Consider the following 25,884-nt stretch of genomic DNA (forward strand, 5'->3'; position numbering starts at 1 on the left):
ATATAGGTATGTAAAGGCAAAGAATATTCCATAACAACCTAGTATTTAGGTTGGAATTTATAAAGCCTCAAACCACACTCTCGCGAAGTAACACGAAATCGGGTAAGACACAATATTGTGGTTTTGATGTGGTTCTCGCCTAGCCTTGTTCAAACTTCGCTAAAAAACGTTTTTTTGTACCAGTCAAAGACAAAAAGAGAAGATAATTATTGTCCCAGCAATATGCATAGAGAGAGTGTGATGAGTGCTTCACTTCGGATAACTTAAGCGAATTTACTCCACGAGAGTGTAGATCAAGGGTAAAGTGAATTTATTATATTTTTATTTCATATCGTTTCAAATGAAAAGTATCTAGAAGTTTGAGTTTTTTAAGTAAAACTTCTTTAGGCACACTTGACTTGGGTAGTAAACTGGATAATGTATTATCAGAATGTTATGAAAATGTGTGATCAAGCTTGTTAAGAAAAGTGTAATCAAGTTGAGACGGAAATTTAAGTTAGTGAAGATAGAAGGAGATTGAGTTACGTTGCAACAACTTAACAATCTCCGATACCGGAGACCAGCATTCGAAACCAGCTCATGTATATTACAAATTTTTGTTTTTGTTTTTATTACTCAATAATCTTATAAATGGTAATGTAATTCAAAGCAATAACATCATAGGCGTACCCCGCTTTTATACCATGAGAGTGGAGGGGATCAACACAGAAATTTTTGGACCAGGCTTCGGCATATCACTTGTTTGATTTGTAAATTTCATAAATTCATCAGTATTTTTCATTAAAATGAATCTAGTCAATTAAATCTATGGTAAGTTGGCCTCCCCCTCGTTACGCTCATGATTAGCATCTCATCAAAATGCACTAAGACCAAGTAATCACTTGAAATACATTAACGAATTTTTATAATTCTTATATGTAATTTTTGTAATGTTTCGAATCTTGGGAGCGCCTTACTTACCTCATAAATGATTACTCAAACAACGTCTGTGAATCTTATTTATAGAAGTGAAGGTTTAATGCCGCTACAAACAGAAAGGGATTTTAACACCGTTTTTGAGATATTTTGAACATTACATTAACTAAGTAGTCTTGAGTAATAATGGCATTTTGTCATAGTTTGTACAGTACTGCTAATCAGGCAAACAACTAATCAGGACTCAATTCATATTTTATATTTATCCTATTTCATCTGTAACCATTTTCTTCATTCTTTAATTCCAGGTTTTTTTTTGTAATTTCTAACACTCAACAGTCTGATCAAATATTTGTATGTGGCAATGCTATCTTTTCGAGGGCTTTTAGAAATAGATGACGTATTTTCGAAGATCGATGATTAGTGTTTTGGCCTTCAAATAATTGTAGATGAAAATCGACTTTCTAGATTTTATTACAATCATGCATACAAACACGTGTACCTAATAGAAGTATAATGGAAAAAACAAAACACAACATTATTACCATTAATCAAAATGTTTATTTTTTTCATTTTTTGTTAATTTTTTTTTTTGTCATTTTTATTTGATTTATTGATACATTTCACAAATCGGCTTATTTTGTTTACGAATACTTTTTGCATCAGTCAGATGTATCCACAGTAAAAAAATACTAATTATTGAGACTTGATTAGGTTGGGTTATGTTATGAGACATTTATTTCAATAATTTAAAATCAATATTACAAATAATTTTATCATTTTTTAATTCTTTGAACACATCTGACACAAGAAAAAAATTTTACTTCTTTTTTTTTTTACATTTATTTATTATTATAATTATGATGTACAACATAAAAATACGAGAAGGATTTGTTTTATGCTTACGCCCGCATTAAAAGAATTTTTTTTTAGTTGGCATAACAGCAATAATTAATATTTAATGTAGAACTGTGGGGGTAGTGGAAGATATTGAATGCTATACATTAATTTATTAATTATATTTAAAATCAGTCAAATTTATAATAATTTTGGGAGAAGGGGAGGGGTTGTATGATTAAAGAAACATTTTTTATGGTCCTTGTCTATTGTTAAGGTCTATGCCCACAATGATACAATTCGATCGAACCAAACTTCAGCAACTACGCGGATAAAGGAGGTATTTAATCATATATTTTCACATTATCTCACTCTAACTGTGGAAAAATTGGTTGTTTGTCATGTAATCGTTTGCGTTCTAATGGTTTCCACTGCCAGGAATTGTCCAGAATGTGTACCACATTAGGCCGTCATATATCCTATTGACTGCTTAATCCACAAGTACCATAAGAAATCGAGTATCTTTGACAAGTGAGGAAATTTTCTATTTAAAGTCCTTCGCAAGAGTTAATTCTAGAACATTTATTAATTATTTCGCCATATTTTAATCCTTAAGTAATAAGAATGTGAATTCGCGTCTGTTTTGATAATACAAATTGAGCAGCTCTTAATTCATCCTGTAATTCTACTAGCAGTTTTAATGAGAGTACATCGTTTATACTGAAATTTTCATAATATTCGAGGTAGAACCAGAATACTATTCCGAGATGCTACAGTCCTTGAATCATTAAACAGGTTAAAAAATGTCCCTTCGTAAAAGAAAAATTGACGAAGTACGAGACTCTGTTGAGCTGTTATATTAATTATTTTCGGAAAATACACCTTGTTTTTTAGTGTACTTAACGCCAGGAATGGTATTTTGCACATAACAATAGTTTCATTTGCTATAGACTTAAGATTTTTTCATTTCTTAAAACATTTTGTAATTTCACACGTTATGTGTTTTGGAAATTCTGACGAATTAATGAATTATGTATTATGGACTATGCTTCGATTAATTCTCCGAATGGATTAGATTTAGTATCGTAAACATGACCTCTTCCAAAAGCTTAACTGCTCTATGTGAAGGACCCTTAATTTCTTCTTCATATAAATAATCAAATACGAAAAAAATTAGTATAAACATAATTTGCCTCCTGCAAAAACACCAAGGTTGAATATTTACAATATTCAATAAATTCATTTGAGATTTAAAGATGGGGTTAACAATTTATCCACGAATATCTTGGATAATAACTTGAAATATTATGCTAAGGAAGCGTAAAATTGCGGAAAATAGGATTGGTAAATTATTTAAAATTAACATGATTATATTGTGCGAAAATCGTAAGAATAATCCAAATATTGTAAGAGAAGTCATGTATAATACTAAAGCGTAATCAGGTCAAGCGAAAGTAAAAAATGAGATGTTATTCATTTATTTTTTCAACTCAACTTTCTTGGACGTCAAATTTTATGTCATCATAAATAATTTAACCAATCGAAGTATTTTATTTTAACCCCATTTTAAGACAGAGACGTATACAATTCGATACGGAACATACATATTTCCTGACACAGCCCATATGAACTTATACAATTTAACACCAGATGGTATTTTAAAAGAAGTATTTTTCAATAAATTAAGTTAGTTATCTCCCAATTTTCCAATAAGAAATATGTACGGCCGTATTAAAAGTAAAAAAAAGATATTGAGGGAATAATACGTTTAATAAATGGAATATAAAGGTTCTCTGATTGCTGTAACACCGTAGAAAGAGCCGATTTAAAATAGGCATGCGGTTACATTTAAATTTTATAATTACAGGTAAAAGCGCAACTATACCTAAATTTTTTTTTGTTTTTAGTAATACAATCAAATAGTACACAGCACTCATACTACATGAAATTGCACTGTTCTTTTCGCAAGAGACATTTCAGGAACCAGAAACCTCGAAAGTTACATAAGTTTTGTTTATTTATTTATAAATAAAATTGTTTAAAAAAATTGCTGACTTTCTTTAAAACAACAAAAATGTAATTAATAATAAAAAAAAAATTGTGTTCGAATTTTTTTGAAAATAGTGTGGCGATTTTAAGAAAGTTTACCTAATCTAAATTTAAAAAAAGTGTGGCATTAAATTATTTATTGGGCTTTTTCATTCTTTCATTAAAAAAAATGTACGTACAAAAACCAAAATACATCTATCTTACTCTCTCCTCGTTTATAATAAATACCCTGTACCTAAAAAAATGTATTTCGCCATTATATGAAAAATTTTGCTACTTAATCTTAAATAGGGTGAATTGTCAGTAACAGAAAAAATAAATTTGTAGATAATGATCCGAAATTTTTAGTATGTTATAGTTAACGAAACATATTATAAAATAATTAATTAATTAAAAATTCACTAAATAACATATCCTGTTATGAAGATGGTTATGTTATTTAGTGTATTTTTAAGTAATAACTACTCCCTTAATTGATCGGTAAGGTAACCAAATTTTTTTTGATATTATAATATGTTTCGAACTATAACATACTTAAAATTCTGATCATTATCTACTAATTTATTTTTTTCTATTACTGGGCGAATTACCCTCTTTAAAATATCAGAGAAAATCAATTAAGGGATAGGAACCGTGTTACCAAGTCAATCATTTATTAGAGAGTTGATTAATAATTGAGTGCTCAAGAAAAACGGTAGTATATATTTTCATCAATCAAATTATGGTGTCTTACAATTGCTAGCGTCTTTAAATATATTCGAATTATTATTTCATTTGAGTAAAAAGGCGTCGTAACATTTATTCTTATCATTTCACACGGCTCCTGTAATTTAAAATATATTCGCAAAAATTTTATCTTTGAATAATTCTACGAATATATATTTGAATTATTTTATCCAAATTGATAAAAGAGATCATTTTATACAGATAATTTTCTAAATTGAAACCCGCTCAAGGCTCAGCTCCATTAAGTGGTGGAACAAAAACTATAAATTCGTATAATTAGTCAAAGAGTAATTCTCTCCTAAATTTAGAATCACCCTAGTAAACAAACAAAAATTTCACTTTCACAAAACAGCCCATTTGTCAAAAAAACACTAAAGGTGGCCACAAACGGTGTTTCTTCTCAACAAATTCAATCAAAATGGGTAAAAACAATGAATTAAGGAGTCCACAGACGTCGTACTTTCTTTCATTACTTCATTCTACCATTGTTTTTCATAAATTGACGTTTATATAACACTGATCTGAATGGTGCAAATTTTTGAACGACGAATATATTTTACCCATTTGATATTTAAATTGTTGAACAAGGTGGACCTCCCATATAAAAATTAATGCCAATAATTTTTTTTTATAAATTATAAGATAATTTTTTTATTTAAACAAAAAAAAAAATCACTTCAAATTTTTTCAAATTAAAAAAAAAAAGAAAATTATAAAAAAATATCCTACTAAATAGTCATATTCCTAAACTTAAATGCTACAAAAATGTCCATGTAATGATTTTATGGTTTTTTAAGTTTGTTTTTTTTTTTAAGTTTTTTGTTTTTATAATTATGAGAATGACGATGATCGAAAAAATAATAATTAATATAATGAATAAATCGAAGTTTTTTTTGTAAGGTAGTTATTTGTAGTAGTGTGTTGTTTTTTTTGACTCGACCACAAGAATAATAAACCTGTCTATACACAATATAATGTTTGGGAAGGATAATGTGGGGCGAACAAGGAATAAGATCCATTTTGTTTATAGTAATTTGACACATATCACGTTGCATAACGTTTTGTCCAAAGTCGAGCGATACGATCATGCTCTTCACGATTTTGTAGATATTGTGTTGCGATACTGCCAACTAATGGATCAGCTGTAACAATATAAATGCTTTTATCAATTTTGGAAGAATTTAGAAAAAAAATAAGATGAGCGGAGGGAGAATTAATTTCTATGATAATTAGACACTAACGAAATTTCGAAAAATGCAAATTAAATTGCCAAATAATTGTTTAAGTTTAACATGTGTATCTGTGTTTCTGTCTGATGTAATGTACGCACAATGGTGTATTTATATAAAATTTCTGGTCAAAAGTCAGAAAATTCAACTCTTTTATTTTACATTGAAAATTGTTTTTTAGTGTAGTTAGATAACCACTCCACCACAAACAGATCATTTGAGTTACGTCAACCTCGCCTCCTGCCTGTTTTGTAAGCCGCAATCAACTTGCTCTTACTGATGCATGTTATTATTGTTGCCGTTCTCAATTTACCGTGTTATTCAATTTATGTTTACTGTGCTTATTAGTGCAATTAAATAAAAATTTATACTGATTATTGAAGACCAAAATTTGTGCTTTATTTTCTTGTATTTAATTTTAATGTTTCTATTAATGTAAGTAAATTTTTTCTATTAAAAAAGGTAATTTCTTTTATTAAATTTATCATACTCAAAGCTTTTTGTTTATGTTTCATGTTTTGTCGGGCAAAATTTTTTGTAATAAATTTAAATATTCTATAATTTGTTAATGAAATAAAAAAGATAGCTTAAGGCAAAAATCCAAAAAAGGATAAAGTATTTTTCCAGTGAAACTTTGCAACATATAATTCCAAGATCACGTTACGTGGAAAAAAAAGAACAAAAGCAAGCATAGATAAGATAAAAAGTGGCTCTGAAGGAAAAGAAATTAAGAAAATGATTTAAATTGGTTTGAAGACGAATATGACTAAAAAATTTTTTAACTTTTGCCAATAAAAAGAACTTTGACCAGAAATTTGATATAAACCAGTGGTACGGATGAACCGATTTTGATTTAGTTTTTCGATTTGAAAGGTGATTTGATCAAGAAGGTCCTTAACCTTAGCTATGTTTTAAGAAAATATGTTCAGTTTGGAATAATTCCGAGAAAAGCAGCATTTTTTGATGTTTTCCACGAATATAGATGTTTTTTTGGGAATAATGATTAAAATTAAATAATTTTTGAGTGTACGTATATAAATTTCTTAAGCTAAATGGGGTATATACTTTTAAAGTAGAAGCAATTTTGAGCCAGGACAACGAAATAGGAATAAGTACGTGTTGTCTAATTCTTTTCGTTAAGTTTTAAAAATAAATTTCAACTTACCCGGATTACAGTCTGTTAGAAGGGAACAAATTGACAGCAACACTTTCGAAATGGTTAATGCTGGGGACCAATTATCTTTCAAAATGTCCAAACAAATAACGCCTTGACTGTTTATATTACAGTGGTATATTCGTGTTCTAAATGTTACCTGCAGTATAAAAAAATATTACTTTTAGCCAAAAACCAGAATTTTAAAACAGAAACTTTTTCATAAATTAAAATTTAGTATTTACCTTTGGGGGTTTAAATGGGTATTCGGGTGAAAAATGAATATCTAAAAAGAAAACACCGCCTTCATACACGGATCCTGGTGGACCTAAGATTGTGGATACCCATTCATATAAATTATCGCCTTTCGGACCAGCACTACAATTTGGTGGTGGATCTAAAGTAATCTCTGCCAACTCTTTTTGAATACGTTTAGCAGATGTACCAAGAGCTTTTGACATCTTCGGATTTGGTTTGCTTTCTTTATTGTCTGGTTTCGTCTCACTAACAGTTGCTGTAGTAGGTGTACTACCACCGGTTCCACTACCACGTCCTCTCCCAGATCCACTAGATCCAGCCGCAGACATTGTTTAGTTGCTAGAATTTAAACCCCTTCAACTTAGTCGAATTGTTTACGATTGTTTATATAAAGGTAGAAAGTCAATTTGAATTTCAATAAATTATAGTGAATATTACTTCTATGATGTAAATACAGTGTGAATTTCTTTTTAATTAAAAAATAACACTCCCTTGCAAGAGTCGGCCATTTTGTTCCTTTATACTCAAAATATTTTTGTATTAGATTTACAAACAATATACAAGAGTATCAGATAAAATTCTATATGAACTACTAATCAATTATCACTTTCTAAGAAATTTCTAATAAAATCCATGTAAAATTCAGTCATTGATTTATGCTTTAGTTCAAGTATCATTTGTACAAAAGTAAAAATTCAATAATAAACTTACATTTCTTTAATTATTTATATCACATACAAATTTATAATTGTTAATTACCATTAAAATATTAAAATTTAATAATTATTTTATATGTAAACCAAAATTAAATAACTAAAATACAATACAATACACACTCCCTTCCCGAAGCTTACTGCTCATGGCGGTGTGTGAAAATTGAAGCGGTCAATGGACCTCTGACATCTATACAATAAATAAATTGAAATACACCTAATTTTGTAGATATTTTATAAAAATATTAATCTTTGTTAAATATAAATCAAGTACAAATCAAAAAAATTTATTAGAAAAATCGAATTTGAATGAATCAGCTCATTAAAAAACCCAACTTCAACACAAAGGCCTGTAAAATTTAAATTTACCGCTAAATAGAATATCGACTACGGTAAAAAAAACTTTACTAATTTATGATGAATTAATATAAACAAGAAATTTTGATTGAATTATGATGTTTTAACTGTTTTAACCACGAAATTCATCTATTTTAATTAATAATTTATATTAATTTTTTAATATTTTTGTATATACAACATAAGTGAAAGTAGCTGCAGAAATTCGCAAATGACTGACATATAACCCCTTAAAAAAGTTATATGACAACACAATGCAGTACCAACTTAAAAAAAAGACCAATATTTTTTTCTTTACACCCGCGTAATAATCATAGAGATAATACCACTCTATGGTAATAATACATTATTATTTCAAAGTGCACTATTTAAGGTAAACTAAACATTTCGTAAGTTAGTTATTTTTAAGGGAAAATTTTTAAAATAGTATATGGTCCAAAGAGTCCATTTTATGAATTGCACACGAGAGCGTAGCAGGGTTTCATATACTATTTTTTATTTGTTTTTATGAATGTGAGACAAATTCTCTCGTTGTGCACGATTTTTTTTTTTTTTTTTTTTTGCATAACCAGTTCCCTTGCCTCATATGCCACACGGAAAACAGCTTATCCGCATTAGAAAAAAACTTAAGTATTAAATTTTATTTGGAAGTCAAATCAAGTTAATCCATCATTAACATCCAATATAGGTCGAACAGATACCTGTATTTATTTTCTCCTCAAAATTTCTGTTTTATTTTCGATTGTACGTTTTGAACTTACCTTTTATCCCATTATTTTCTGAGATCTATTTAACAAAAATATATTGAGTGATTCGTTTAGGCTGATTTTATTAAAAGGGAAATAATTACGGAACAGGAATTGTAGGAATTTTTTGCATCATTAATTTCTAAAGATGAAATGTTTTGCTTCAGAATAAATGAAATTTATTTAGATCTATTATTACTTAAATGTAGTATGAAGTAGTTGTATAACTAAAACCCCTTTATTATGCATGTAATGTGAAGTAAATAAAGTTGCCTGTAAATAAAAAACAAGTGTACACTTTCAAATACTGTTCTTTATTTGTAATGAATTTGAATAAATTACATTATTTAAAATTTAGATAATTTTTCCAATGATTTAATAATAAGTCATTTTTGGTTTAGAACTACGAAATTTTTCATTAAATATGAAAAAAATTTATTAAATTAATAAATTAATAAATAATAAATGTAATATGATTTAATTAAATTGTAACAATACTTAAGTACTTTAGTATTTATTATAAATGAATATACATTTTTCAATACAAATAGTGTATATTCATAAATTTTGCTCTTGTTTAAATTCTAAAGCCCATACATGCTCTGGCCATCCGGTTCGTCCTTTACTAGTTTTGTTGACTTCGTCTTTCTGAAACTAAAAAAAAAAAAACAAATTTTAAAATCTTAATTTAAATAAATACAAATAAAATGGGACTTTATTCACATGAATTCTTAAACACAAGCGGGTAATTTAAGAATTCCGAAATTAATATAAATATAAGGATCTTACACAAAACCAATATAAAAAAATTCTGTCAGTTACTCTCATTCTTGTTAAACAGATAATTTATAAGATTTCAGACAAAATTTATCATTGAAATAACTTAAAAAACGACCTTTTCGAGTTATTCGAACAAATTGATTGATACACGTTATTTTAAATTAATTCGTTTATAAAAATGAATATACATAGTATATAGTTTTATATGCAATGTACATTACAATAATATAATATATTTTGCATACATCCGGTGAGTCATTTTAATCGATTTATCCAATTTTCTAAAAATGCATCAGCTACTAAGAACTTGTACATTCCTCGGGGTCATTTAATAGTCAACTTAGGTTCGAGCACAGATGGCTTTTTTTATTGAATGAGTTTTCCAAAAACTATCTGATCTTCGAAAAAATGTTACAAACAAAAAATGACATTTTCTATGAGGATAACTTTTTATTTCTTTTATCAAAGTTTCCTTCGGGTAAGTTTAGATTATCACTTACCGAAGTTATGATTTATTTACAGTTTTTTTTAAATTGGTTTTGAGCAAAGCATCTACTTTATGGTTCAATACTTAGACAAGTTTCCATTTTTTGTTTGGTCCACTTTTATTACTTTTTTACAAACAAGACTTCTTCTTTTTACAAACTTGCTGCATTTGTTTTTGCAATTCAAGTAGTCGCCGATCCCGATCTCGTCTCTTTTGTTCCATATTATATTTTAATATAACCAATTGTAATATGATACCACAAACAATTAACATCGTTGGTGGATCCATTTCGAATTTTTGGATCAAATTGTTTATTATAAAAGGAATTAAAATATCGTTACGGGTCTTGATAACTTTGAAACCAATGAGACTAAGATTAAATCATTGCTTTGTGTGCATATTGATACAGAAAATTTTGGGGGTTTGTTACAAACCGTTTATAATAAAACGTTTTTGTGATATCAAAACATATTTTTGGAAAAATTTATAACGGGAACTTGAATAAAATGGAATGTCAATTTTGAATATTATGTAATCAATTTTTTTGTCTGCATTTAGAATCATGGTTAGCTTGAATGACAAACTATTTCTATGGAAATTTCACATAATTGTACTTGTCTAATTCTACTATGCTTGCACTCTGATTCTACCAAGCTTGTACTTATATAAAAAGGAAAGGTCAATAAAAAATCGATCTCGGTATTTTCTAGGATGGTTAAGACTCGAAATTCTCGAAAACTAGTTTAGGTAGGTATTTCAAAATTAATGAATATTTTCTAACATATTACTTCAAATCGATCAGGGAAATAAAGTCGTAGTATTTTGGACAATATCTCAGAAATTAAGCAATCCAATTTTTGTAAATTTTGGGTTAAAATTACCTTAAGTAGTGAGTTTTATCGAAATTGGAAACAAAATTTGTCTCAATTTTTTGGAATTTTCTTAACTCCTTTAAAAAAAAAAACAGAAAAAATTACGAACAACATTGTTTCAGGATAAAACTCGATTTATGGGGTAATTTTAATAAAAAAATCGAGTTTAGTTGACGGTTGGTCGAGCATGTTTCATTATTGTTTTCGGGTCCTGTATGAAAATCTATAGTTAGAAGATATGTTATATGTTGCAAAAATAGAGAAAGCAAAAATTTTGAAATTCTTGATAACTCTCTTTTTAAGTGCAATTATAAAATTTATGAGTCAGTGGAACGTTTTTTATTTGTAATTAAAAATCATTGCTTAATCATAGCGCATAATTGCATAAATCATAGCGATAGCAGGCAGTTGTTTCAATGTTTGGGTGGTTAAAATTAATAAAATCAAATCCACCGCCTACGCTACACAACACATCAAGTCACAACAAAATTACACCGAACTGGCCGGCAAACTCAGCATTCACGAACTCACTCAAAGTTAGCCGAACGGCGGCGATAATTCACGAACGCAGAGTTTCGTTTGGGCCGAAAGTTCGGCAGATTTTCTGCCGAAACCGAAACTGACACCTTCGGTCGGACACTAGTTATAATTATAAGCTTTATAAGTAACTTTGAGATTTTAAACGAGTAAATTTAGCTATGGGATCCAACTATTTCTTTAAGCAGTGAGTCAAAGAATAATATTTACAAATACAAAAAATGTTTCAAAAAAACAACTTTTGAACAAGCACATGCTGGGTATTTAAACAATTAACTCAGTTAGTTGCCACCTTTACCTTTTCTGTTTTGTTTTCAATTAGTTAGAAAATTTTGTAGATAATGTATAGTCGCTAATTTTTAAGGCATTAAATACTTAGGTATACAAAACTGATTAATTTATTTTTAATATCATAATCTATTGATCTTATATTTTTATTAGACTAAAATAACACATTCTATGGATAATAAGTTAACACTTAAAAACCACCCCATTTATAGTAATGATATACATAAATATACCCTTGATACTAAATAAAAATAAAAACCAGATGGGATGAAATTAAATTATAACGATCATAGTCAGATATGTCAGTAGCCTAAATGATTATTATTTTTATTTATATTATCTAACTCACCACATCTTTTAGTCACTTATAATCAAATTATAAATCAGATAATATCGCTAACTCCGCATTAATGTCTGAGATGCACAAAGCCTTCACAATTAAATTAAAATATTTGATTTAGGATTTAATTTACTAGATTTATGGTAATTATTACAAATATGAGATGTGCTAAAATTTATTTATTTAATTTTGGATTATTTGTCGTAAATAAAGCCATGGGGTTTTCTGAAACGTAGAACTCTTTTTTTTTGAATATAGACTATTGATTATGTTTTAAGGACCGGGCAATAAGGAACTAAGACGTTCACGGGTTTTTACAGCAGGAATCGTTCAATAAGTTATTAAGGAAAAAAAATGCGAAGCGCTATTAAATTAGACGGTGGAAATTAAAGTTAGGGGTGAAAAAGGCAATCCCTTTTTTTTATACCATGCATATACGTAATATGCAAGGTATACTAAGTTTAGTTCCAAGTTTGTAACGCTTAAAAATATTGATGCCACGCACAAAATTTTGCTATAGGTGTTCATAGAATCACCTAATTAGTCCGTTTCCGGTTGTCCGTCCGTCCGTCCGTCTGTGGATACGATAACTCAAAAACGAAAAAAGATATCGAGCTGAAATTTTTACAGTGTATTCAGGACGTAAAAAGTGAGGTCGAGTTCGTAAATGAGCATCATAGGTCAATTGGGTCTTGGGTACGTGGATCCATCTTGTAAACCGTTAGAGATAGAACAAAAATTTAAATGTAAAAAATGTTCCTTATATCAAAAAATAAACAACATTTGCTTGAAACATTTTTTCGTAAACATCACTGTTTACCCGTGAGGGTGCCAATTAGGCGGAAATTTTATAGTATGTACCATACTTGAATATCAGTTATGTGTCACATGTATGTATGTGTTATGTGATAAAGAAATCAACACTGACTATGCATGGTATTTCAATTAATTCAGTCAATTGTTTGTTTGTAAACAAAGCAAAATTTCGTTAAATTTTATATAAAAAGATAGCAATAAATTAAAACCTCTCGACTCTGCTCAAACTGAATACTTAATAAATTTTTTAATTTTTTGTTTTTAATGACAAAAATAATTATTCTCCTGATTGGCTGCCTATTTTAATTAATAGCTAACTATCCGTGCATCGGATCAAAAAATGAAAGAGGACTTTTCGTCTTAGAATTTTCTATCTGATGCAACAAAAACGTGCGGTACTTATGGGACACCCGGTATTTTCGATAGTAGCACTAAATTCGGTTGTTCACAAAAGAAGAATACACTCTTCATCAATCAAACAAGTAAATATATACTCGAATCGGTATTCGGTATGTATATAAAAAAAGTTATTTTCGTCAATTAACGATTTAAATAAATGTAAACATTATCGTATATATAATATAGGTATTTAAATGTTTATATAAATAAAATTTTCAAAAAACAGACCTCACAATTTTACGATCGTCAATAATAATATATTTCAATTGTGATCATTAATCTTTTCATATGTAGGTATATATTTATTGTATATTAATTACCATAATATATTCTTCATTTTAACTTTTTGAAAATGTTTTATTATTTTTATTATTAATAAATAAAAATGAATTTTACTTTGATATTATCTTTTATTTATATAGTTCATATTTATATTAATACTAGCTGCACCCTTCACGCTTCGCTGTGGCACATTTGAGCTGTGTAAAAATTTGAGCTGAATCGATGCAGAACTTTTTGAGTTTTTGAAGCGTACACAAACAAACATAACATTTTTATATATATAGATTTGAAATTTTATGATTTTCAATAAATATGAATTCGAATATTAATATCCCGTTCAAATTTGCAACTAATTTTAAATGTAAGACACGTTGTTGAAAATACGCATATTTTTCCTAATTTCAAAACTTATTAAAAAAATTTAATAAAAAATATTTTTAAAGGCAAGCTTTTATTTTACACAACTGAGTATAAAATATCATACCCATGCATAGGACATCATCAGTTATATACATTTATTATACTACCGATAACCATACTATACATATGTACTTAGAAAAAGCAACAAGCGTGTTTTTTAGTTTTTTAAACGATATTCTTATGTTATTTTACGATAAATCCACGTTGCAAAACATTTAAAACTTAATATTTCATTGGGAAAATTAAAAATGTTGTATTTATTTAAATTTTCGTGTCAGGGAAAAATTACAGCAATGAGTTTGAGAAAAAAGATGCGCTGTTGATGACTCGGTTAAATAGTCTGATATGTTGAAAGCCCTTTCCACATTAATGAAAATGACAGGGGGGAAGTTCAGAGAGAATAATGCAGAGCTCTAAGATTCGTAGAAATAAACTTACCTCTTGATTATTCGACTTAGATTTTCGATTGATTTCTCGTACCGATTCCGGTGTACAGATTGTAATATCACCAGTAATTTCTTTATAACATCCAGACGATAATGTAGTATTATTATTCCGTGAATTATGCCGATGTCCACCACCTAAATTCTCAATTTCAGCACAAAATCCATTACTTGGTTTATCACCATCCAACACCGCTTTTAAATATGAAATGTATGATGTTGCCAAACGTAATGTTTTTATCTACAAAAAATGTAAATAAAACAGCCAATCTATATAAAATATTAATTGAATAAAATACGACTTTAAATTATTAATAATTTTGTACTTTTATAAAAAGGGCTTAAATTTTTTTCAGGGCCGAATATAATATTTAAAAATTTTTGATTTCACCCTCAACGTGTCTTGAATAAATGAATGATTCCCGAATAAGTGGTAGAATTAAGTATGGGGTCTCACCGTGTAAGGATTTGAGACATTTTTATTATTTTAAAAGGGTCATTCGTGCGTTAACTATTAATGGAGTTAATATTATTATTTTTCCAAAAATCAATATCTAGAGAACCGTTTATTTTATCTCAGTGCATACGCCAGTCATATTCTATATTAAAATCGCAAAATGCGATGTAAAGCTGCTGTGCTACCTGCGTAAAAAACTTTTTTTTGCAATTCAATGCAAATATTTTCATTTTTCCAAATTTTTTTTATAAGGCTCACTAGTTGAAGCTACGTACAAATCTTTATTTCTCTATCTTTTATATTTTTGGAGAAAATGCACTCCAAACTTTTGACTGAATTTGCTCCCTCGCGAGAAAACAATGATGTTGACGAAAAATTGTTTCAAACAAAAGTTGTTTATTTTTTTATAAGTTACATTTTTTACCTTTAAACTTTTGTTCCATTTCTAGCGTGTTAACATAAGCAAAACTCAAAATTTTAACATTTCTAAAAACCATGTAAATTTTTCAAGCATCATATCTCAAAAACTATTACAGTAGCAACTAATGTCAGAACTCACAGTTTTTGAATAGAACTTAAAAAAACTTAAAAAAGTCCGGAAATTTTGGAGTTTTTCACGCAGTACGCAGATAACACAACCTTTTTTTGCTTGCAAAACGTAGTTTCACAAACCCTTAAGGCGTCAAAATAACAAAAAAAAAAAAAAAATCAACTTTACATCGCGTTTTGCGATTTTAGTATTTTTTTTTTGTAAATTTTACTGCCGTATTTTTCATTTCCCTCTAGATAAAACATCTCTAGATAAACGTGACGAAACATATCCTGAAACCTGAACAAATAACAGTGGTTCTAAAGTACAGTACAATCTCACTAATCCGGCACTATTAAAAACCAGACGATTCCGAATTATTTGAATGTTCGTATTACTGGATTTTCGGTAATTTTTTCAAAAATTCGATTGCCGGAAGGTGCCGGGATTATTGGACGAGTCGGCCTATTATATATATTATTTATTAGTATCGGATTAGTGAGATTGTACTGTATGTTTTGATAGATAATAAAATTTGAAATAACTAATCAGCTTATGTCTGCATAAAATAGAAATAAAGAAGATAAAGTGTAATTATTCGGCCCTGATAAAAATAAATATTTATATGTATATTTAATAATAATAAAAATGACTTATAAATAAAAAAACAAACCTTAGAAAGTTTGGTATCAGCTGGGACACTAGGTATACAATCACGTAGATCAGCATATGCATTGTTGATCTGCATATGAAATATTGAGAGACAATCACACATTGTTTTTTGATTTTTGATTTTTTTTAATTTGATTACGAATGAGAAGCTTAACTTTTAGAAATAAAATAAATATGTATAAAATATTTCAATAGAAACAAACCTTTGAAAGTTTCGTATCAGCTGGAACACTCGGTATACAATCACGTAAATCTGCGTATGCGTTATTTATACTTTGTGTACGACGTCGTTCTTTTTTATTTGCTGTATTTCGTTTTTTTACAACCCGTACAAATGGTTCGGCGTTGCCATTTGTTGGAGGGCATTGTAGCGATTTCGGTCCATTTTGTTGTTCGGTTGTGGAAAGCGTGTTTGCTGATGGTTGTCCAGTGGAGAGAATTACATTGGGATTGTTAAAAGTGTTGAGAAGTGGATTACAATTGTTTTCTGGAAATAAACCGAATAATTGTCGATATAGATGTCTACAGATTTCTATTTTCTAGGATATTAATGCATAATTCCGAGAATCGAAAAAATTTTAGTGGAATTTTTAATGAATTCTCTAATTTTCGGAAAACGTTAAGATAAACGGTAAGACTAAAAGAATCGAAGAGTGATTTTAAAAGATAGATGCGGTGAATAAAAGATAGATGTAGGTATCCGGCGGATTACAAAGCAGCCTCGATATTCAATTTGTCAATATCGATATACAATTTTTAAATAAATAAAATAACTCATTCATAGTAGAAATAAATTTCCAATGGTGTTATATTCAGTGTTCAGAGTGCATTTATTAACACAATAATTTTCGCCCACAATATCGAATTACAAAATAAATAATTTGTTTTAGTATATCATTAGTTTATTTATTAATTCATTTATTTTATTTATTTTTTTTTTAAAATTATTTTTTTTTAATTTTTATCGCTGTTAGTATTTAAATTTTATTTCGATAAATAATTAATAATACAATAAATAATTAAAAATAATAAACTAATTTTATTATTGGCATAAAAATAATTACCATGTTTTTTCTAAAATTTTACGAATTTATTAACTATTCAATACCTTGGAAATTGAAAAGAAAATTTAAAGAAAATCATTTGAAATTTAGACTCAAAATAGGAGTTTGTAACACATTCTTTTTATCGTTACACGTTGTTTTTGAATTTATCCAAATTTTTAACCCTTCTTAAACGTTCATAAGCTTCGCTTTTGCACATGTCCGTAAAATTTTGTATGGAAATCATTTGGTAGAGATTTTTACAAAAATACCTTTAAGTTAATTGCCGACTTTTTTGAAAACAATTTATAGTAATGTTGTATTGAGAGTATTGTACAGAAGTGAAAAATTTTGTAAGAAAATTGGAAAACTAGATAAAAAACTAAGAAATCTGGACAAAATTGAAAATAGAACAAGTGAAAAGAAACAATTGACTGAGTTAGTTGTTGAAATACCATGTATACACAGTGTTGATTACGGAATCGTTTGTTTTTTCAGGCCATGTAAGTAAAGAGAGATAGCCTGCCATACATACATGCCACACATACATGACTGATTCCAATATAATACATGCTATACAATGTTCGAACTTGCGCCCCCATGGGTAAATAGTGATGTTTCGAAAAAATGTTTTAAACAAAAGTTGTTTATTTTTTTTATAAAAAACACTTCTTACATTTAAACTTTTGTTCTATCTCTAACGGTTTACAAGATGGGTCCCACGGACCCAAGACCCAAGACCCAATTGACCTATTTTGCTCATTTACGAACTTGACCTCACTTTTTACGACCTGAACACGCTGTAAAAATTTCAACTTTCAAAATTTTGAAATTTTAATATCTTTTTTCGTTTTTGAGTTATCGTGACAGACAGACGGACGGACGGACAACCGTAAATGGACTAATTAGGTGATTTTATGAACACCTATTCACACCGTGTGTGAGTTTCATTGGAGGCGTTTCCATGGTAACGATACACTACTTTAATTATACTGTCTAACAAATTTAAATAAATAATTATGATAATTTTACATTTGAAAAATAATGTTTATGCAATTTGATTTCTTATTTTCACAATTTTTTTGCATTAAGTTTAATTAATTACTGTTTTTCTATAATTTAAAGGTGACATTCACTATAACATTTACATGTAAAGAATTGCAAATTAGTCATAACAGCCTCGTTTAACGCCAAAATTTTTCACTGGAAGAACTGGCATCGATTTTATTGTCCCTACTATAACTACGCACACAACGAATACCGAAATTTTGTTCATAGCATCAATATTTTCAATATTTTTAAGCGTTACAAACGTTGGGACTAAACTTAGTATACCTTGATATATTTCATATCTACATGGTATAAAAATAAACACACTTACCATGATGATTCTTCAAATGATTCGTGTAATGTGTATTATTACAATTATCATCCAAATGTGCTGTTCCATAATTTGTGGATGTAATATTATTTGAATAGATTTGTGGATGATAATTATTTGTAGATGTTGGTGATATACAAAATGGATTTGTTGAATTATTATTATTGTTATTATTACATAATCGTTGTGTAGATTTATTTAACGATAAATCATCTGATGAAATATCTGTATTACAACAATCTGGTGAATGCATTCCACTATCTGTCCAATATTTTTCTTCATCATTTGGCGAACAGATTACCATCGCACCTGAGAGGAAAAATATAACTCAAATGTAGATAATGCAAATATTATAGGCGAGATAGGTATTGAAAAGGAAACTAATTGAAATTTGGAAATTTGAATACAAAACAAATCATGTTTTGACGGGTATCAAAAATTATTACCTTTATTATTATATAAGAAACGCTGGGAAAAATTGCAATTAAAAATATCAATGTAGAAATATCAATATTTGGAAAGTACCGAAACTATCACATTAATAAAGAGTGATATAGAAATATAATTCTAAGAGTAAGGCAAGTTAAAGTTTTTGGATCCGATACTATTAGGTTATGTTAGGTTATATTGGCTGTCCACGAAGGACACATTTAGGCTAGACCTTTCCGCTGATAATTTTATTTATCAGCTCCTCAATTTCAGAGGCTGAGTGCACCTCCTTCATACATATACCATGCACTACACTAGCCCATCGCAACTATTAATTAAATTGATTTTGTTGCGACGGCGGGAATCGAACCCGCTACCCTAAGCATACCGCGGACGGAATTGGTTATGCCTTAAGCAACTGAGCTAATAGGGCGACCGTCCGCTACTATTAACAAAATGGAAATTTTAATAATGAGAATTGCCCATAAAAAAAAGAAAAAAAACAGCAATAAAAAAAGTAAAAATAAATAAAAATAAAAAAAATTAAATTAAATTAAATTAAAAAACATGAAAAGTCGTATTAAGATATTTACAAAACTTATCGTCAGACTATTTTTTCCCAATTTTAGCAAAATGTACGAGATTAAATTTATAAAAGTAGAAGTTATTACTCTTAATCTATAGAAGCTGGACCAAAATTATCGAAAAGGCGTTAATATTTGTTATTCAAAATATATGTTCAAATTCCAATTTTTCCAATCCCTATATATTATAAATGTGAAAGTAAGGCTTGTTTTTTTGTTTGCGTGTTTGTTATGCTTTCACACAAAAACTACCAAATGGATTTAAATGAAACTCTTGAATAATATAGCTCATATGTCAGAATAATACATGAATTATAATTTAAAAAGATATAAAAAAAATTAAATTTAATCTGACATTTTACTGCCCCATCTATGATCACCATTTTAAACCATAAATTAAATATTTCTGTAAAAATAATAAATGTAAAACAATTCATGGCCGTCTTTTCTGATAGACTCAATGAATTATGACTATTTTACATCTAAAAAAAATTGAAAACTGTACACCTTACTATTATTTCGAGTGTTATGGAAGGGAGATAAATGAGAGAAAGGGAGGTGACTGCTATAATGCAGTGGTCTTTACCAATCATTTCTTTTAAGACCAGTGCTGCGGGCGGGTATCAAACTAGTCAACTACAAAATTTCAAAAAATTTCAAACAAAATCTAAGTGGTCAAATAAATAAATAATTTAATTAGAGCACGCGTGTCAAAGTTACATTTTTTTTCTAAACTTTCACAAATATTTCATCAACTCTTTTTTTTTTATGAATCTTTATATAGGAAGCCTACCTATAAACTACTGTACGTAAAGTTAAAATGTAAACAAAACATCCTTCTGTTTAGTAATCTTCCCTCCATGAAAGAACAGTAATCCACAATATTATTTATTTTTGAAATATTTTAAGAAGTAAACATTCTACAAAATTCAGTAGATAATTTTAATGTTACATTTTATTAACATAAACAGGACGTAAAAACGTAATAAATATATTTTTGATAGATTTCAGGTGTATATTTTTATTTGTATTTTAATCAAAATATTATAAAACTGTATAAAGCAATGATGGATTTAGGCCTACACCCGTGAGGCCTGGGTCTAGGGCGGCAGAATTTGAAGGGCGGCAAAATTTCGTGGATAAATTTTTATAAACCGTTTAGAAAATCGATATGCATTTTTCACAAAAGACGTAGGTATAAAAGGGTGATTAATTGATACCTAAATATATTTTTGGTATCATTTTTAAATGTTTATTTTGAGTAAATTTTATCTGAGTACCTACTTACCATTAGTATATAAATCCATTTTATAATTATTATGCGTACAGTGTGATTGAATCACTTCCATACTATTATCATGAATAATAGGAGGTGATTCTTCTTCAGCCGATAAAACATCGGTACCATTTCCAATATATTCCTCTGATGACCAACTTCTTCCGTAACTATGCATTTTTTCTGTTATTTTCCGAGTTTTTCGTTTCCAAGTTTTCGAAAGACACGCTCTCAAATTATTTTAATTTTACATAGATGTATGCATTCTGTAATTAAAAGAAATTAAAATTATTAAAAATTAAAATTAAAATTATTAATCTGGTAAGAATAAATCTGTCGAAGAAACTGAATACCGAATTATTTTGTCGTAAAACTCACCAAATTAAGTGAAAATTAGTGAATAAATGTTAATAAAAGCATGTGTTACAAATTTTGCCTAAGAAAAATATAATGATTTATAATAATTGGTATACATTCATGTTTACAAGTTTTTACAGAAAAACGGCTACTTCAATTTTTACGGCTTCTTTAATTTTGAAAGGAACAAAATTTTCTTTAAGAAAAGAATAAAATATAATATAAAAACTGTGAAAAATCTATTAAATTTTTATTAAACAAATGATTTAGCTAATTATTATTGAAATACCTTGTTTAGAAAGTATTGGATATCAGTGCTTGCATTATTTTTTATAAATAGAAAAGTTTAAAAAGCCAACACAATTATGGCAGCCTTTTGATGGCATTTGTTTTGTTTTCGAAAATTACTTATTTGTTTGTCGAAAATCTTTCACAAAATTACTAGTTGACTCTAGATACAAGTTTTCAACTCCCTGTCTTTCAAAGTTTTGGAGAAAATGTACCACTTGTATCACTTTACTTACCTAATTTACTCCCTCACGGAAAAACCTTGATATTTACGAAAAAATGTTTCAAACAAAATTTTTTTATAAAAATTATTTTTTAAATTTAAACTTTTGTTCTATCTCTAACAGTTTACAAGATGGGTCTTACGGACGCAAGCCCCAATTGAGTTAAGTAGCTCATTTACGAACTCATCAGGTGTTTTTAAGAAAACCTATATCAAAATTTTGCTCGTATCATCAATATTTCATAGCGTTTTAAACTTGAGGCTAAAATTAGTATACCTTGATATATATGCAGGGTATAAAAAACGTTAAATTCTTTGTCTTTTTAAGAATAGAAAATTTTTTTAAGAATACTGCTATATAATTTGAAGTTAGGGTTGTTACCAACTTTTTAAAATGTTGTTTTCCAAGAAGCGACTTTCATAAATTGTTTTTCAAGAAGTGACTTCCATTAAATTTTGCAAATTAATCGGTGATTTATTCTAAGACACTTGGCTAACACTTTTGGAAAATTTTACTACAAAAATTTTAAAATAAATTGGGAAACTATTACGTTCCTTAAAAATAATTCTGAGAAATAAATTGTGTATAAGATACATTATTATAAATAAATAAATTGTTTTTTTACCCAAACTATCATAAAATTGTGAACAATTTTTATTAATTTTGTGACAAATTTGTTCAACACATGTTTTGTTACAATTTATATTACAAATTCTCTTCTAATACGAAACAAAAAAAGAACGGAAAATAAATAAACAAATTTAATAATGACTAATTATTTTAACCTCCGTGTATAAACATTTCTGAATATGAATTAATTTTTATTCCATGTATATGAAAGTACGCTTAAAAATATTGATGCTATTAATAAAATTTTGGAATAGGTGTTCATAAAATCACCTAATTAGTCCATTTCCGGTTATCTGTCTGCCGTCTGTCTGTCCGTCTGTCATCACGATTACTCAAAAACGAAAAGAGATATCAAGCTGAAATTTTTATAGCTTGCTAAAGACGTAAAAAGTGAGGTCGAGTTCGTAAATGAGCAACATAGGTCAATTGGGTTTTGGGTACGTCGGACCCATCTTGTAAGCCGTTAGAGATAGAACAAAAGTTTAAATGTAAATGTTAAATTAAATGTTCCTTATAAAAAAATAAACAACTTTTGTTTGAAACATTTTTTCGTAAACATCACTGTTTACCCGTGAGAGCGCATATTATGCGCAAATTGTAGTATTATATGGGTATATCAAGTATATGTGTGTGGCATGTATGTATGTGTAATGTGACAGAGTAATCAACACTATCTATGCATGATATTTCAACAATATACTCAGTCAATTGTTTGTTTTCACATTGTTTTAACACAAGATTTGACCAAAATTTAAAATAGCTGTATCTCTGGGAAAAATAATCGAATTCGGAACAACTATAGCTTGTTTGAAAACTTGTACTTTCTTGTTTGGGAACCTATTACTCAAAAAATTACCTTAAATTTAAAATATTATTTTATAACAAACTCTTTAAGACCACTCAAAAGCTTGTTTATTTTTCTTGAAAAAACTCGTTTAAAAAAATTTACGAGCTTTTTGGCCCAATATATTTGCTTTAAATCTAATCTGACACTACTGGATTTAAAATCCTGTATCATCTAAAATAATCATCGCACTTAAATTTTTCTGAAATCATTCGAAAACAGAATTCAAAAAACAGATTTTTCCTATATTTTAGGCATTTTTTCACCTAGCTCCCATTTTGTAAATAAGGTGTTATCTAAAGAATTTTCATGCTTATTAGAAAACTTGTACTTTTTAGTTTTGGAATCTATTGCTCAAAAATTTGTATCACCCTTTGCCGCTTTGTACGGAGGGTTGATATATAACATGGAGGGTCGACCGATTTCTTTATTCATTCGCTTATAAACGCCATATAAGACCAACTTAAATGTTATTTTCAACTTCAGGAGACCAAGCTTATAGCTCAATAAATATTTCAAAAGATATATTTTCTAGAAATTTTTTTATTTTATTTTTTGTCTACTTCAAAACAGATGAACTTAATAAATATGGTGGAAGCGTTTCCACCATTAAAAATTTGGTATAAATTTGAATGAAATATCAAAAAGAAAGGCTTATAAGGCTAATTTTCAGCAAAGAAAATGATCTCATTTCTAAGAAAATTTCATACCAATGTAATACTGTGTCCAAAAAATAAGATGACATAAGAATTTAAACTGCGCGAGTTTGTTGTGCATTATGAATTACTTCCGCCCGGCCAAACAGACAACAAAGAATATGCGTAACGCTATCTACCTAAAAAGGCCGGAATTGTGGAAAGACAATTCGTGGTATTTACACCACGATAATGCATCATCTCATACTGCACTCATAATTCGTGATCATTTCGACAAAAATTCAACCCATATTGTTCCGCAACTACCGTATTCACCTGATCTGGTGGCGTGCTACTTCTGGCTGTCCAGGAAGCTCAAAAGACCGCTCCGGCGACATCGTTTTGATACGAAAGAGGAGATTAAAGTCACAGCGAAGACGGAACTGAAGGCAATCCCGAAAAATTACTGCAACCAGTGTTTCGAAGATTGGAAAATCCGTTGGCATAAGTGCATTGCATCGGGAGGGGATTACTTTGAAGGAGATGAAATTGATTTAGAAGAATAAATAAAGAATTTAAAATAAATACAATGTCACCTTATTTTTTGGGCACAGTAGATATAAGTAAGGATTTACCCTTAAAATTCATATGGATAAACCCAAACAGGAATATTGACATATTCTGAAACTGGAAAAGGTAATTTTTCTCTTGGGAAATTATCTCCAGGAGCTGTATAAATACGAATATGGCCCCATAAGTGTGAAATTCTTAGAACAAACTATTTCAATAATTTTCTTCTGAAATCGAGAGTAGATTTTTTCTGATGCCGTCGATAAATTTCAGAGAATAAGCTTTCTTTTAATCATCATGATAGTACTCTTTTTCAACATTTAAACCCATTTTCACGACTGCCATACAAAATACATGGTATAAAACGCTTAGCTTTTCTGGCGCCGGACGTTAAAAATTATTATATTTTTAAAGCGAGCGCAAAGAAAACCATTCTTTTTAATATTTTCTCATTAAATAAGTTTGAATATTCTATTGTTCGCAACCTTTCTACATTATACATTCGAAATTCCTACAATGAAAAAAAATAAAAGCCGAATAATTTTATGGGACTGATCATATTGTCATCAAACATGTCTAGAAGTCATCCCGAGTTTTCTCGATTAGCTCTTACTCAAAACACGCAAATTAAAATCGATGCCATAGATAAATAAATGTAAATGTATTAAACTTATAACATAATTTGTTTGGACAGGTTTTATTTGTAGTTAATAGTTCCAAGTATTAACTACAAAGGGTTTTTTTTATTTCCAGGAGAGATTAAAGGATTTAGTTTTCTTTTCTAATGTTTTCCAAAATATTTGAAAAGTTGATAAAACCATCATTGGTAAGAAAATAAAACTGTAAAAAAAAAACTCCAAAATAAAATAAAAAATTTACCTTTTTTTTCCAAAACTTTTAATAAATCGTAAGCACAATTGAAAGTATGTTTCCAAAAATTTCACAATATTTCACTTAAACTCACGCACTCAAAACTAACTCTTGACTGGTTGTGTAAAATTTTCACTTTGAAATAAATATTTGGTAAAATAAAGGTTTGTTTAAGGATTCACAAAATCCACGAAAATTATTATTTTCGAGAGAATAGAGAATATGTTTTCTGTAAGAAAATTACTGAAGCACGAGCAATGATAACTCAATTATCTAAAAGTTATAATTCACACTGTATAGATACAGTATTTACTGTTAAATTATGTGCTGTAAAACCCACCCCTTTTTAACATGTGTAAGTGTTTTGTGAACTTATGGAATATGATGCTATTTCAGGATACTGTATATAGAAAAACGAGAACCATGTAAAATTGGATTTTTCAAGCGG

General features: G+C 28.5%; 2 protein-coding genes across 4 annotated transcripts; both read right to left on the reverse strand.

The window, feature by feature from the left end:
* Positions 1 to 5,390: 5,390 nt before the first annotated feature.
* Positions 5,391 to 8,047, reverse strand: LOC123294732 (ubiquitin-conjugating enzyme E2-24 kDa). Of its 2 annotated transcripts, XM_044875859.1 has the most exons (4): positions 7,879 to 8,047; positions 7,155 to 7,506; positions 6,922 to 7,069; positions 5,392 to 5,669 (listed from the first exon to the last, which is right to left on the reverse strand). In XM_044875859.1, exons 2-4 carry the CDS (start codon positions 7,494 to 7,496, stop codon positions 5,572 to 5,574), a joined length of 588 nt encoding a protein of 195 aa, XP_044731794.1. In that variant the 5' UTR covers positions 7,497 to 7,506; positions 7,879 to 8,047; the 3' UTR covers positions 5,392 to 5,571. The 2 variants fall into 2 exon arrangements, with proteins under 2 accessions (XP_044731795.1, XP_044731794.1); XM_044875860.1 differs by lacking the exon at positions 7,879 to 8,047 and having other exon boundaries at positions 5,391 to 5,669.
* Positions 8,048 to 9,518: 1,471 nt separating this feature from the next.
* Positions 9,519 to 25,636, reverse strand: LOC123295530 (myb-like protein D). 2 transcript variants are annotated; one of them, XM_044876909.1, is made up of 7 exons: positions 25,446 to 25,636; positions 21,031 to 21,284; positions 18,730 to 19,038; positions 16,509 to 16,792; positions 16,307 to 16,375; positions 14,643 to 14,888; positions 9,519 to 9,637 (listed from the first exon to the last, which is right to left on the reverse strand). In XM_044876909.1, exons 2-7 carry the CDS (start codon positions 21,194 to 21,196, stop codon positions 9,542 to 9,544), a joined length of 1,170 nt encoding a protein of 389 aa, XP_044732844.1. In that variant the 5' UTR covers positions 21,197 to 21,284; positions 25,446 to 25,636; the 3' UTR covers positions 9,519 to 9,541. The 2 variants fall into 2 exon arrangements, with proteins under 2 accessions (XP_044732844.1, XP_044732845.1); XM_044876910.1 differs by lacking the exon at positions 16,307 to 16,375 and having other exon boundaries at positions 25,446 to 25,635.
* Positions 25,637 to 25,884: the final 248 nt, after the last annotated feature.

Source organism: Chrysoperla carnea, chromosome 3 (genome assembly GCF_905475395.1).
Source record: "Chrysoperla carnea chromosome 3, inChrCarn1.1, whole genome shotgun sequence".
Classification (NCBI taxonomy): Eukaryota; Metazoa; Arthropoda; class Insecta; order Neuroptera; family Chrysopidae; genus Chrysoperla; species Chrysoperla carnea.